Raw genomic sequence first — 13851 nt, 5'->3', positions numbered from 1 at the left:
ATTTATTGACCCAGAAAGGATGAAAGGCAAAGTCGACCTCGGCGGAACTTGGAGACAGAATGTAGTGACAGGCAAAATACTGCTAAGCATTTTGTCTGGCGCGCTATTCTGCTAGCAGCCTTAATAATAATAATAATAATAATAATAATAATAATAATAATAATAATAATAATAATAATAATAATAATACAAACATGCCCACACACACACATGTATGCGGGGCCCCTATCATTTGCCGCCTGGTTCCAATCAAATAGATAGAGAGAAAGAGAGAGAACTAATTCTAAACTGATGAAAAATGTCTAAATTCTTCCTCAGGAATTCTTTTTAACCGCACATCCACCAAAAACCCCCCCACTACTGATGACAGCTGAGCAACAGTCCTCTTCAACAATCACACTATGATTTTGAGAATAGCAGTTGTTTCTTTTCACTTCATGGTGGCTATATATATATAGACAGCCAACAGGTCAATTAAATAACATTGTGGTTTGAAAAAGTAATCCTTGGTACTTTAAACAGGACTACACGCACTTAAAAATACAATTATGCACACATTATAAATGTTAATGTAGATACTTTATATACACACACACCATATACATCAGCCCTATAGCATTTAAACCAACCAGATCTGGCCTCTCATGCCTGCTCTACAATGTCATTCTAAAATTATACAATCACATTATGGAAATCCCAAAGCTATGAGATAATACATGATTAATAAGCTTTACATTTGTCAGAGTAACCTGAATGCTAAAGGGTTAAATGCATCATGCATGCATCAATATGCATGTGGATGTACACACACACACACACACACAGAGCTTGAAGGCATGTAGCAAAGTGGTCATTGTCAGGAGGCCATGGGTTCAATCCTCGGACCAGTCAGTGTTCGAGTCAAAGAGCAAAGCACTTCATTTCAGATTACTCCAATCTACTTACTTGTAAATAAGACCAAGCTGGATGCTGGAGCAGCCACCCCCTCCCCCTCCGCAGTCATCACATTCTGGATATACTGAGGGATGGGATCAAATGTAAGAAACTGTTTACTTGCAACTATATAAGCACCAGACATAAATCAATGAAAGCATGGTACATGGTACCAAACTATATTTGCTTGTGAGTAACAGCTGTATATACCGAACTATATTATATACATAACACACATCATCAAACTTTTCTGCAGTAATAAGATCTAAAGGAAACCTGTACAAGCGACACACATGACGATTGCACAATTTGGTTCTGTTTAAGAGATAACAATTCGGTATTAAATCCCCACTAAATTTACTGAGAACAGAGAGACCCAAAATGCCCCAAAAGGTTTTGTATTTTAGCAGTAGAAGCTTTAATTAGAAAATTACCAATTGAGCCTTTTTTTTTAAAGTGTTTTAATTTATGATAAATGGCTGAGATGATACTGGAAATAGAGACTGGTTTCTAACACTTAAAGATAGCTGGTTTGAGTGAACAAAACACATACACACACTTTTCATGTTGTCAGTGCATTATAATGGTGATCATGGATAAAAAAACATTGCAAAGATGAAGACAGAAGACACCATACACAACTGTCAATGATAAGATTATTTGGAGGAGCTCTGGTGAGAACTGAATGTAGAATGGAATTGCTATAGCATGATAAAGGATAGAGGAAAAAAAAATTTAGGAATTATGAGTAGGAAAACATCACTGGAAAATATTATGATGGAAAAAAAAAAGGTAAAAAGAAGAAAAAGAGAAAGCATTAAAGCATTATTTGCATAAGAATGGTTAATGATAAAAAAAAAATGCAAAGAAATTTTCCTTGATGAGCTGCTTTTGATGAAATGGTACTTAAAGAGATGAGAGATGTATTGAAAACATTAGCTATTTATTAAGATGAAAATATAAAACATGTTATTTAAAAAAAGTGATTAGAAGTCACCTGTATGATTAAAATGACATGTAATAGATTAATTAGATACAAATGTTACATTATCCATAGTAACTTTTGAAAGAAAATGATAAAATAGTATTTATGTCATCTCATACCCTGTCACCTTAAGCTCTGATTTAATGCCCACCTAACAAGAGGCTAACATAAGTTAGATGCGTCAGCAATATAACATCTTCCTAAATACTTTATTCTGAATCTAGATCTATTTCATCTCTACTCTATTACAAACTCGTCATCATCCATTCACCTTACACATACTTTTCTATGCTGTACACACTAGAAGATGCTCTTGACACTCAGGTATACATTTCTAAATTATATGCTCTCAAAACTGTGTATCTGTAAGCTTTGAGTACCAATCCTGCATCAACCAGTCAGGAATCCTATTGCACACTCCCCAATATTGAATTAGCATCTACTCATCATAACCATATCAATAAAATCGTCCTGCTTTCAATATTCTTCTATGATTTACTAACCACCATGAATTTCATTTCAAACTCTTTTCTACATTTCCAGTTTTGTATTATTTACAAAAAGAAAATAAATAAAACAAAATAAAAAAGATTGTATACAAAAATTAATGGTGCATAGTCTTATTGTTTAACAGAGTGGAACAGGCTGTAGACCGAATTTTATTTTATTCATGTATTGCTCATGTAAACCCTACCTTTAGCTCTCTCATATATGATGTACAGAAGACAATAAGCAGTGCTTACAAACCCTCTATCTATCTTCATCTATCTGTCATTACCAACCACTGAACTACAGAACACAGGAGCCAATCAATGTTGACCAAATGTAATATATGTTATTATTATTTATTTTTTTTTTTTGGCACAACTGTATCACCAGGAAACTGGAATCTGAGGTTTTACATCCTAGCACAAATTCAAACTTCCTTATTTGAATAATTTCTACGGTTGGTACTTCGAGCAGCTACATGCAGAGTAGACTCCCTTTGTCAAACTCCAAATCTTATTCATTTTTTTTTTAATGTATAGCTTAATAGTCAGAGTGTTGTGTTCACGACTGCAGAGTCGTGGACAAGGTGACGTGTTACGTTCATAAGCAAAACATTGCATTTCACAATACTCCAGTTCATTCAGATGTAAATGAGTAACCCTGCAACAGACTGGCATCCCTTCCAGGGAGAATGTTGCCAACTCGGTTATTTGTACATCATGGAAACCATGTAACTGGCCTCATTAGAATCCTGTGTATTTTGGAAAATGGTTTTGTAATTTGAATCTCTCAATATCCTCCTTATTCTAAATACAAGATATTGCCAAAACTTTACAACATAATTCTTTGTATGTACATACTTCCTTTCTTCCATGTCTTCTCAGCTCAGATTTTGTTACAATATATCTGATCTACAGCACAGTTTCCAAGCCATATTTGTCCGCTGTGCAAGTCTTTTCTAAAATCATGGATTTCATCTGTTGTTATAGAATTGGTCTTTCAGATGCACATTGTGTGTGTGTTGTGTTGGCACTCCATCGCTTACGACGTCGAGGGTTCCAGTTGATCCGATCAATGGAACAACCTGCTCGTGAAATTAACGTGCAAGTGGTTGAACACTCCACAGACACGTGTACCCTTAACGTAGTTCTCGGGGATATTCAGCGTGACACAGTGTGACAAAGCTGACCCTTTGAATTACAGGCACAACAGAAACAGGAAGTAAAAGTGAGAGAAAGTTGTAGTGGAAGAGTACAGCAGGGTTTGCCACCATCCCCTGCCGGAGCCTTGTGGAACTTTAAGTGTTTTCACTCAATAAACACTCACAATGCCTGGTCTGGGAATCGAAACCGCGATCCTATGACCGCGAGTCCACTGCCCTAACCACTGGGCCATTGTGCCTCCACCAGATGCACATTACAGCAATTGTCATTAACAACAGATACAAATAGTGTCATTCTATGATTTTACCCTACATTGATTATATTTTCCATCTGCTAAAAATGTACCGGTATCGCAGTGTTTAAGAACTGCTACCTATCCAGAAGGAGTTTGAGTCCCCGAATGTCTAGTTTCTCACTTCACTCCTTTAAAACAATAAATCCCTAACTCACTCATTCTTTTTTTTTTTTTTTTTTTTTTTTTTTTTTTGTATATGCTCGGTAATTCACAAAACCCTATCTTTAGCATCAATATTAATGAATATGAAACAGACTTAGATGAAAGCATGATGAAAAGAAAACCCTGATGCTCCATGGCAACAAACACAAGCATGGCTGTGTGGTTAAACAGCTTGCTTTGCAACCGTGTGGTTTTGAGTTCAGTCCTACTGCACAGCACCTTGGGCAAATGTGTTTTACTACCCTGAGCTAACCAATACTTTCGGAGCAAATTTGGTACACAGAAACTGTGTGGAAGCCCATCACACACACACACACGTGTGTGTGTGCAGGTGTGGTTGTTTTCCAACCCACCATTGCTGGACAACTGGTGTTGGTTTGTTTATGTCCCAGTAACTTTTGTGCAGTTTAGCAAAAGAGGCTGATAGAATAAATACCAAGCTATATATATATATATATAAAGTAATGAGGGTTGATATGTTTGACTAAACCTTCCAAGGCGATGCCCCAGCATGGCTGCAGTCCAATGACTGAAACAAGTAAAAGATGGAAAAAAAAAGAAAAAAGAAAAAGATATCAACCGTTAACTAAAATAATACGATACAGCCATAACATGTTTATGATTCATACACGTTTACTTAGCTGGATATTAGTAATGATAAAAATGTGTCTTTAACATCGAAAAAAAATTACAATGAAAAGATTCAAGTGAAAAAAATATTTTCTAAATATTTTCTTCGTCAATTAGCAGCTGTCAAGTCTGTAAATTGTTCTAAAAGGACTCTTCCTAATTTAATGCTAAAATGCTTTAGGAGTGTCATAATTTGATCTATCACAAGTGTTCTCATCAAAGCAAAATTGTGAACCTATCCCAGAGACAATTTTGACAAGCTAAGCATCACATACTTGAAGGAACCTAAGATGCCTAATGAAATGTGTAAACAGTCAGATAAGCGGAATCGCTCTCCTCTTTAAACCCTTCCTATGAACACAGCAATGGTGTTCGTATTTGATTTTTATCACAATTCAACATTTTATTTAAAAAAAGAAAAAGAAAAACAAACAAAAAAAAACAAAAATTCCTCTAAGCCTACGAACGACACAGTCAGCCTAAATTTAAAGTATACTAACGGTTTTGAATTTTGACCAGTAAATTTAGGAGGTGTAAGGACGAAAAGGCGAAGTCGATCTTGACGAAATCTGAACTGAGAACATAAGTGTCGAAAATCTAAAGCATAATAATTCTGCTTTAAGAACACGGTCTGAAATTTCGTGGCAAGGGGATAAGTCCGATTACATCGGTCTCGAAAGGATGAAAGGCAAAATCGACTTCGGCGGAATTTGAACCCAGAAAGCTAAAGACGGACGAAATGCCGTTATGCATTTTGTCCGGCGTGCTACAGATCCTGCCAGCTCGCTGTCTTAGTCTAAAGCACAACCATCACAGTTAAAACTGTCAGATTAATAAAAACGTTTGATGGCACGGTTAGTGTAAGCTAAGAAATCGGGAAATATTATACAAGACGATGATTATGACATCCCGAAATCCCACCCCCTTCATTGCCGAGCCATAAGAGTTCTCTCCCTTCTGCACAACCCACTTACAAGTTGGAAATGTTTCAAAGTCATAGCTGTAACTTACACCACGTTCTTTTTATATAAACCGTTTAAACTAGGTTTCACCACACCAGTATGACTGGGGCACGCTGCACCTACCTACTCTCATGAAATAAGCCTCACATTACACTAAGCAGTACACTCCACATGTCTACAATAAAACTAAATCACAACCTGGGTGTATTTATTATTAGACTCCAGTTTCATGATATCGTTAACAAAACGAAATTAAAACCGACGGACCTTTCTTAAGTTCACTGCACTTATTTTTGCTTGTTTTCATTAATATATTCGCTTTATATAAGTTCTCATTTCTTGTTGGTTGAATAAAGAAACAGAAGCACCAAATAATTTTGCTTCTCGCAGCTAATGTTCTTTAAGGCTGTATGCATGCTAGAGCTGCTACCATAAAGATATTGTAAGGGCAGCCAGCTGATCGGAATTAAGAAGTTTCATAATAACAGAAATATAATAATGTAATAGGAGAATCTATTTTGGGAAAAAACAATATTTCAGCAAGATGTTAGTGACATAAAATATGCATATAGACGCAGGTGTGGCTGTGTGGTAAGAAGCTTGCTTACCAACCACATGGTTTCTGGTTCGGTCCCACTGCGAGGCACTTTGAGCAAGCGTCTTCTACTGTAGCCTTGGGCCGACTATAGCCTTGTGAATGGATTTGGTAGACGGAAACTGAAAGAAGCCCGTCGTATATATTAGGTGTGTTTACACCCCCATAACTTAGCGGTTCAGCAAAAGAGAACCAACAGAATAAGTACAGAGCTTTAAAAACAAAAAAAAAGTCCAGAGTTTGATTTATTCGACTAAGAATTCATTAAAAGCAGTGACCCTTCATGGCTGCAGTGCAGTGACTGAAACAAATAGACAAAAAGAAAATAAAAAAATCTGTTTGCTTGTCAGTCTGTCAGTCTGTATATAATAAGATTTCCATACTGTTTGCTTTGCATGATTTGAGGAAATTTGTAGAAAGGCTTCTTTGAAAGGTTAACTTAAACAACACCCATTTAAACAAACCTTTAAATCGAAGAGTGGGTTCAAAATACATATTGTAAATAATTATATACAAAATATAATTCAATTAATACATTAAAATTAAAATTTTCACGCTGCATTACATAAGCTGACCAAAGCCTTGCAAGCAGATTTGGTAGACAGAAACTAAAAGAGCCCATCACACACACATATATATGTGTGTGTGTGTGTGTGTGTGTGTGTGTTACTGTCTCCCTGCCTAAAAGAAAACAAGCATCACCATCAGGCAAATGGTACCGTTTGTTTCCAAATACGTGTGGTTATGAGGAATAGCACTGTACATGGAAACAAGTGAGGGTTGGCGAGAGGGCATCTGGCTGTAAAAAATCTGCCTCAACAAATTCTGTCCAACCCATGAAAGCATGGAAAAGTGGACATTAAAATTATATTTTCTACGACTGGATGCCCTTCCTGTCACCAACCCTCACCTGTTTACAAGTTAGGCAATATTTCTCCCATGGCCAGACATGTTTTTCGCAGACAACTGGAAGCAAACTACCTCACTTGTGTGATGATGATGCTTGTTTACAACCAACAATGTAGCCTTAAATTGTTTCTGAAAAATATCTAGAATTATAGTTGAGAAATATATATACTAGATGACACCTTAATAAAAAATGTTCACACAGCGAACTGTAAAGACAACAGCCTTCTACATTCCACATTCCACACTGTGCTTAAAACCTGGAATTATCTTCATTATCTATAATTTAGTCTATTTATTTTTATCTCATTATGAAACCAAACATTAATTATAAGCAAGCAGACATACACACTTTCATACAAAATAAATGAGAGAAAGATTGAAATTAAATTGTACTTTTTTTCCCTCCCCCGATTAATAACAGTAGGTTTATCTTAGCTTATTCTATACAATGTTTATTCTTCTCCAGATTAACAGAAGGTTTATCTTAGTGTAATCTTTAGAATGTTATTTCTCTACAAAACATGTAATACAAGTAAAACGTAGAATGACAATGAAAATGTACTGCAAATATCTGGCAGGAAAAAAAGATGCTTAAAAAAAAAAACCCTGTTGAATGTAGAATAAGTCAGCTTAAAGAGAGATTACAAATACATGATACCACAAGAATAGATGAAAATAGCTGACCAGATGGATAAATGATAGATATATGTGCAGACGCTGACAGAGTTTTAAAAAAAATAGGCAAAATGTAAGATAGTTCGGGTGATCTAAAAATAACATGGAAAAAGATAGATGTAATGTTAATGATGAAAAGTTGAAAAAGATATATATATATATGTATATATATAAATGAAACCAGAATAAAACTATTTCTAAAGTTATTATGTGGGTGTATGTATGATTGTTTGTATGACAGGATGGTCTACTAACTTACTAAAAAAAAACCCCATTATTTTTACACACACACACACACAATACACACAATACACTTGCACAGTACACATATACATGCACAAAGACAAATTTCACTTCAATCACAGAGTTTCATAAAGCCAATGCTTAGCTCCAAATTCAAATTGTGTATTAAAAGGACGAGAGATTAATTTCAACATTTCAACAGAAATTATCGTGTGACTTGAGTCGGAGAAATTCAGTTGGTGGGAGAACCTACTGCGAAATGCAAATGAACTAAACAAAGGTAAACTTAGTGCAATAGTTTCCCCATGCATGTAACAAATACTATTAAAGAAACATACTTACATAGTTAGTATTTTAGAAATACCACTAGCATATTAATTACCTACAAAAAAACTTTTCTATTTAGACTAACAATAGCTGCTCTCTCAAGTTCGAATAACCAACAAATGTATTTATAAGTCATTCACTCAATTATGCTAGTTGAATATTGAAGCATTAACCCTGTCATGCTGTATTCCTTCTACAGCAGGAATAGGTTAAACATCATCTCTGCTGGGTTTTCAGTAAAGCAGTAATGACCAACACACATAGAATAGGAAGATGCAGCTGATTCTGTCCATTAGTTTGCCTGCAATCATTACTCTTGAGCTTTATATACAACTGTTAATTTTTTTGGCTCAGGAGCTCAGGTGGAGGGTCAAGATAGACACAGGGGCCCAGGCCTGACAGGGTTAATGAAAGCAGTAAAATCACATTTTCATTTAAATGAACGTAAGTAAATTATTCAACTAAGTCTTCTATATTGTTATACCTATCTTAAACTTTACACTGACAACATTAGCATACTGAAAAATGCACATATGAATTTCTTCAAGATATCATGTTGACAACATATCTTTTATCTGTAACCTTCATATTAACAAGGTTAGATAGTAATATTTCTGTAAGAAAATACATTGACCTTTCTTTCATGATTTTAAGCTGCTTTATTCTAACGAGTGAAATAGTAATTCCTTTAAGTTATTTAGACTTCATAAAATCTTTAATGTGAGATTAAAATGCCAAACTTTGAAATGGTTACTGTGCTATCTTGATCAGCTCAAAAGGAATTTCCAAGCATGACAAGGGAATAGAAATAAAGTGAGAATTGTGATTAGTACTGAATGATATATGGCACTGAAAGAACAATTAATGAATAGAGTCGAACTCTTGGACCATTTTTTGGAATGCTACTCAAGAGTGGAAATGTTAATATAAGTAGAGAGGAAAAGAGAGAGAGAGAGAGAGACAGACAGGGAGGAAGAAAGAGAGTGAGAGAAATGAATTGTCAGCTAATTGAAGATGGGGTGTGTTATTTTGAAGATGGTGGAAGGGACTGACTAAAAGTTGCAACTTGACCTGTAGCCAGTGGATGAATAAGTTTTCATAACGAGTAACAACAGTGTGATGCCTTACGTCAACTTGGTATTGCAGTGTGAACACTTTAAGCAGCTTCTGTGGTAGATGTTTTTGTTGGCTTCAACGCGTTCCATTGCGTAAACTGTTTTTTCACATGCAGCACACTTCTCGACGTGGACAGGTGCAAATTTGTTCCCTTTGTCCTGCACAACCAAATTAGTAGCAACAACAAGATTAGTGAACATGCATTGACAGACCACAGAGTCAAAAGAGGAGCACTTTTAGGCGCTTATTTTGGCTGTTCTTTTTGCCAACAGCAGTTATTGTCATTATCATTGTCAAATTTGTGCACTAAATCCCTTCCCTTCATCTCTTTACAACATTATTGCAATAACAATGAAAAGCAGTGGTATTTTCAAAAATAAGAAATGCATCCATATATTGTGGCATCTATGAATCACTACATGCTAAGCCATTTGCAGAACCATGTAGAGTAAACCAAACACACACACACTATCTGAAGAGATTATCTAAATCTGCATTTATTTGTAAAGAATGTATTTCAAGAATTTATGTATTTTTTATTTATTTAATTATTTATTTACACAACTATCTTTGAAATAGAAAAGTTAATAATATAGAAAATAATTTAAATCTAAATCATTCAAAATTGCCATTCATCCTTTTTAGATTTGAATTTTATTCAATAATTCTGCATTATGGCTTGAAAGAAAGCAATTGAAAAAAAAAACATAAAAAAAAAACAAAAGTAAAACATTAATAAAGCAAAACTGATTTATAAACAAATTAACCATAAGAAGAAAAAAAAAAAATTGAACATGCATTACTGATGATAAAAGCTTTAATTTTAAATAAATAATTCTATTTATCTAAATTTAAAAGACATGATGATTTTATTAAATACTCATTTAAATACCTTATGCTATAAATAAGAAGAAAATAAATGAAAAGAAGGCATTGGATGAAAAGCTTGGTTAAATGATGACAAAATGGGAAATGGACACAATGAGAAATTACAATACAATGGAGACACAACAGAAAAATCTGAACTAAAACCTCTCTCTTTAACACTGATTGTTATATAATTTTATTAAGTATAAATAATTTAAGTTGGAAAATCTGATTAAGAAGCAGATGTTTCTTGCATTTGTAGCTGTATATTGATTAAAGGATACAACAGCAGAAGAGGATTTTTTTCAAAATTAAAACACTGACAACTGCTCCCCTTCCTTATCGTTTGCGATAGTGTTTTTAACGTATTGAATTTCAATACCTAAATGAAATAATCAAACAAGAACTGAGAGGAGAGCAGCATATGTATGACACGAAGCATACATCTGACATTGATTTTGCTAGATAAAGAGAAAGCATAATTTTCGAGAAGCTGTGAACAAAATAAACAAGGCTATTTTTGTTTTGTCTTCAGAGTAATTATATGAAAATATTGAATATCTCCACATTTCACAGGGTACAAATACCAGCCACATTACTCCAGAATTAGGATTGTTTAAAGACCCATTACTGATGAGGTACTTTATTTTAGATTGTTTTAAAAATTAATTAAAAAGAAAGACAGTTTAAAGGAATATTTTAAACAAATGAAATTTAAACAGCAGAATGCCACAAAGAGAGAATGAAGAAAGACAAATTGGCTTAAAGCAATGTATACAGAAACATCTAAAATTGAAAGAAAAACAAAAAGGCAAGTGCAAAGAGTGAGCACAGAATGGTAAGTAGAGTCAAGCTAAGAGCCAATCCTGAAATTAAAAAAGGGATATAAATTTTTGATTCAAACTGATAGATGTATCGTTAATGCCAGAAATCCTACAGATCCAGGGGTAAATATGAATTCTGAAGGCAGTATCTATATATTGAATATATAAAATACACACACATACACCTATATATATATGACACCATGCACATACATATGTGTGTGTATATATATATATATATATATATATATATATATATATATATATATATACACACACACACACACACACACACATATAGAGAATTGATGTGTAAACATCAAAAAATATATCCACAGTAATTATAAACAAACATACTTAAACACACACACATATATATATTCATATATCTATCTAGAAATACATGCATACATATACACACACACACCTATACGTATACATATAACTTATGTTTGGGGCCGTTATTGGCTCAGGCCATGCCTAGGGTGTTTGTCAAAATCAGGGCAGCAGTGATTTCTCTGGTATCTCTTGGAGGAATTTGTCCAGGCATTGTTTGAATGTGATGAGGTGCTTTTTCTTCTATGATATCTTTCGGGATAACCTTGTATAAAGAAGGACCAATTGAGGTTAAAAAGCTGGGTCACACTGTTATGTGAGCTAACCTAACTGTAGGTGACTTGTAAACTTGATACTGACATCATTCGGATTGTGTTGATAGAATCCTAATCGCATTATACAAATCATGTAGTGCTCGCAGAGACACTGGAGAGAAGGGAGTTTGGGCTTTTTGTGGTAATCCCAATAATTAAGGCTTGTCACGCCATTTTAGTTTTTGTGTGGTTAATCTCTGGAGTGCTTCAATTCTCATAATGTTTTATTTTGTGTAGGGAGACCACAGTGGACAGCAATATTCAACCAAGGTAAGACCTGGCAACTATAGAGAAGAGAAGAATGATGGTGTTAGTACTCTCTGGACTGGGAAGTTAAAGGATCCAGCAGGTCGATGTGTGCAGTCTAGTTTAGGCTGTGGTCCACATTTACCTCTAAGTCATTGATATTATTTTAATGCTATGAGAAGAGAATAAGATGCTTAAGTATATTATCTCTCTCAAAATGGATCAGCTCAAATTTTTCCTCCTTTAGCAGCAGGCTGTTATATGTATACACACACATACACACTGATATGTTCATATATGTACATACATAGATACATATACAATCAATTATATATGTACATAAAACTACACACACATCTAAGCATAAACGTACATACACCTGTATAAATATATGAAGACATATACAGGTATGTATATGAACATGCATACGCACTCACACATGGGTACATAGATACACATATACACATAATCTCACACACGTATGTATGTGTGAAAGTATTTATATATTGTTTCTCAAAATGAGTAGAGTATTGTTAATTGCCGACAATTATTTACAAGCATAAATGTTTTTTAAAAAACCAGAAACAATAAAATAGACAAACTATAAATGTATTTTGTGTGACACATTTATAATGTCAATTACTTGATAATAATAACCACAAATATTCTCTTTCACAGAGCTGTCTCAACAGATTTAAACTTAACTCAGAAATAACTATATTTTCTTCATCAATGACTGAATGGTCAAATCAAAGACAAGTTCACGAAAGCCAGTAGAAATAACAATCCATGTAATAATCTAAATTTGCAGAACCGTTCGACACACAGGAATAAAATGAAATAAAGTGGATATCGAATGCCATAGTAATTTTGTGAAGAGTTTTTCAAAGAAGTATATTTTAACAAAAGAATAATTAATCATTTTATAAATCCATAATTAGACATATGAACTAAGTTTTAACTTCAACTAACATAAATATGAATAACACAATATTAGTACTTCATAGTCATGTAATGATAATTATTTGTGAATATCATAACTTGAGCTGCCTGTAGGATCTCTGACATTTGTAGGAAACTTCAAGCATTCATCAAAAATTTATTGTCATTATTTCAGTAAATGTTAAAAATCCACAGATTCTGGAAATAAGCTATAAAATTCACAAGTCTATTACCGACTGTTAATAGAGAACACAAGAATAACAACAATAAAAGAGAAAGAATTGAGCTTTATCAAAAGTGTTTCAGAGGGTTTTCAAATTTGGAAATGAATGCTGAGCTAGTAGCATTAATCATAGCATTGACATTCTACCCATGACCAAGGAGCAACAAAATAGCAAATAATATCTAGAATCTCTTTGCTTAGCTATGGCCATACTGGATCTCTCATTCTGTATGTGTGTCACTCTTTTTATATCTACACACAGGTATTTTTAATATACACACACCCATGAGCCCGTTTTAGTTGCTGGCGTAGCTTAATCTAACACCCCCTTCTCGATTCAATCTGTTTCCACAAAACATTTCAGATTTGAAAATTTCTGTCGAAATTCTCTCAAATGTGGGGAAAAATAAACCCAAGATGTGAACAGGAGGAAAACGAAACACTTGAAAAAGTAAAAGCAGAGCTTTCAAAGAGAAAATAAATCAACAAAGAGAGAGAGAGAATGAGGTTAGTTAGATATGCTGCTGTAAGATAGAGTTTTAGACTGAATACCACCACCTCTGCTGTAGCAGCAGAGTGATGTTGCTGTGACAACTGCTATGAACAGGGGCGGTA

The 13851-nt window shown here is 34.2% G+C and overlaps 1 protein-coding gene across 6 annotated transcripts in view; it reads right to left on the bottom strand.

Annotated features, from left to right (window-relative positions):
- Positions 1-4023: 4023 nt before the first annotated feature.
- LOC106880892 (enolase-phosphatase E1) overlaps positions 4024-13851 on the bottom strand; it is a 210473-nt gene continuing 200645 nt past the window's right edge. For 5 of the 6 annotated variants that reach the window (XM_052971469.1, XM_052971468.1, XM_052971471.1 and 2 more), the window contains one exon: positions 4024-9642. In XM_052971469.1, coding sequence (XP_052827429.1) covers positions 9493-9642 — 150 coding nt within the window. In that variant the 3' untranslated portion in view covers positions 4024-9492. The remainder of the gene's footprint in view (positions 9643-13851) is intronic. The other variant, XM_052971473.1, reaches the window with a different exon arrangement.

The sequence above is a fragment of the Octopus bimaculoides genome, chromosome 11 (genome assembly GCF_001194135.2).
Source record: "Octopus bimaculoides isolate UCB-OBI-ISO-001 chromosome 11, ASM119413v2, whole genome shotgun sequence".
Classification (NCBI taxonomy): domain Eukaryota; kingdom Metazoa; phylum Mollusca; class Cephalopoda; order Octopoda; family Octopodidae; genus Octopus; species Octopus bimaculoides.
Note: the sequence above shows the minus strand (reverse complement) of the source record. Positions and strands in the feature narration are given on the sequence as shown.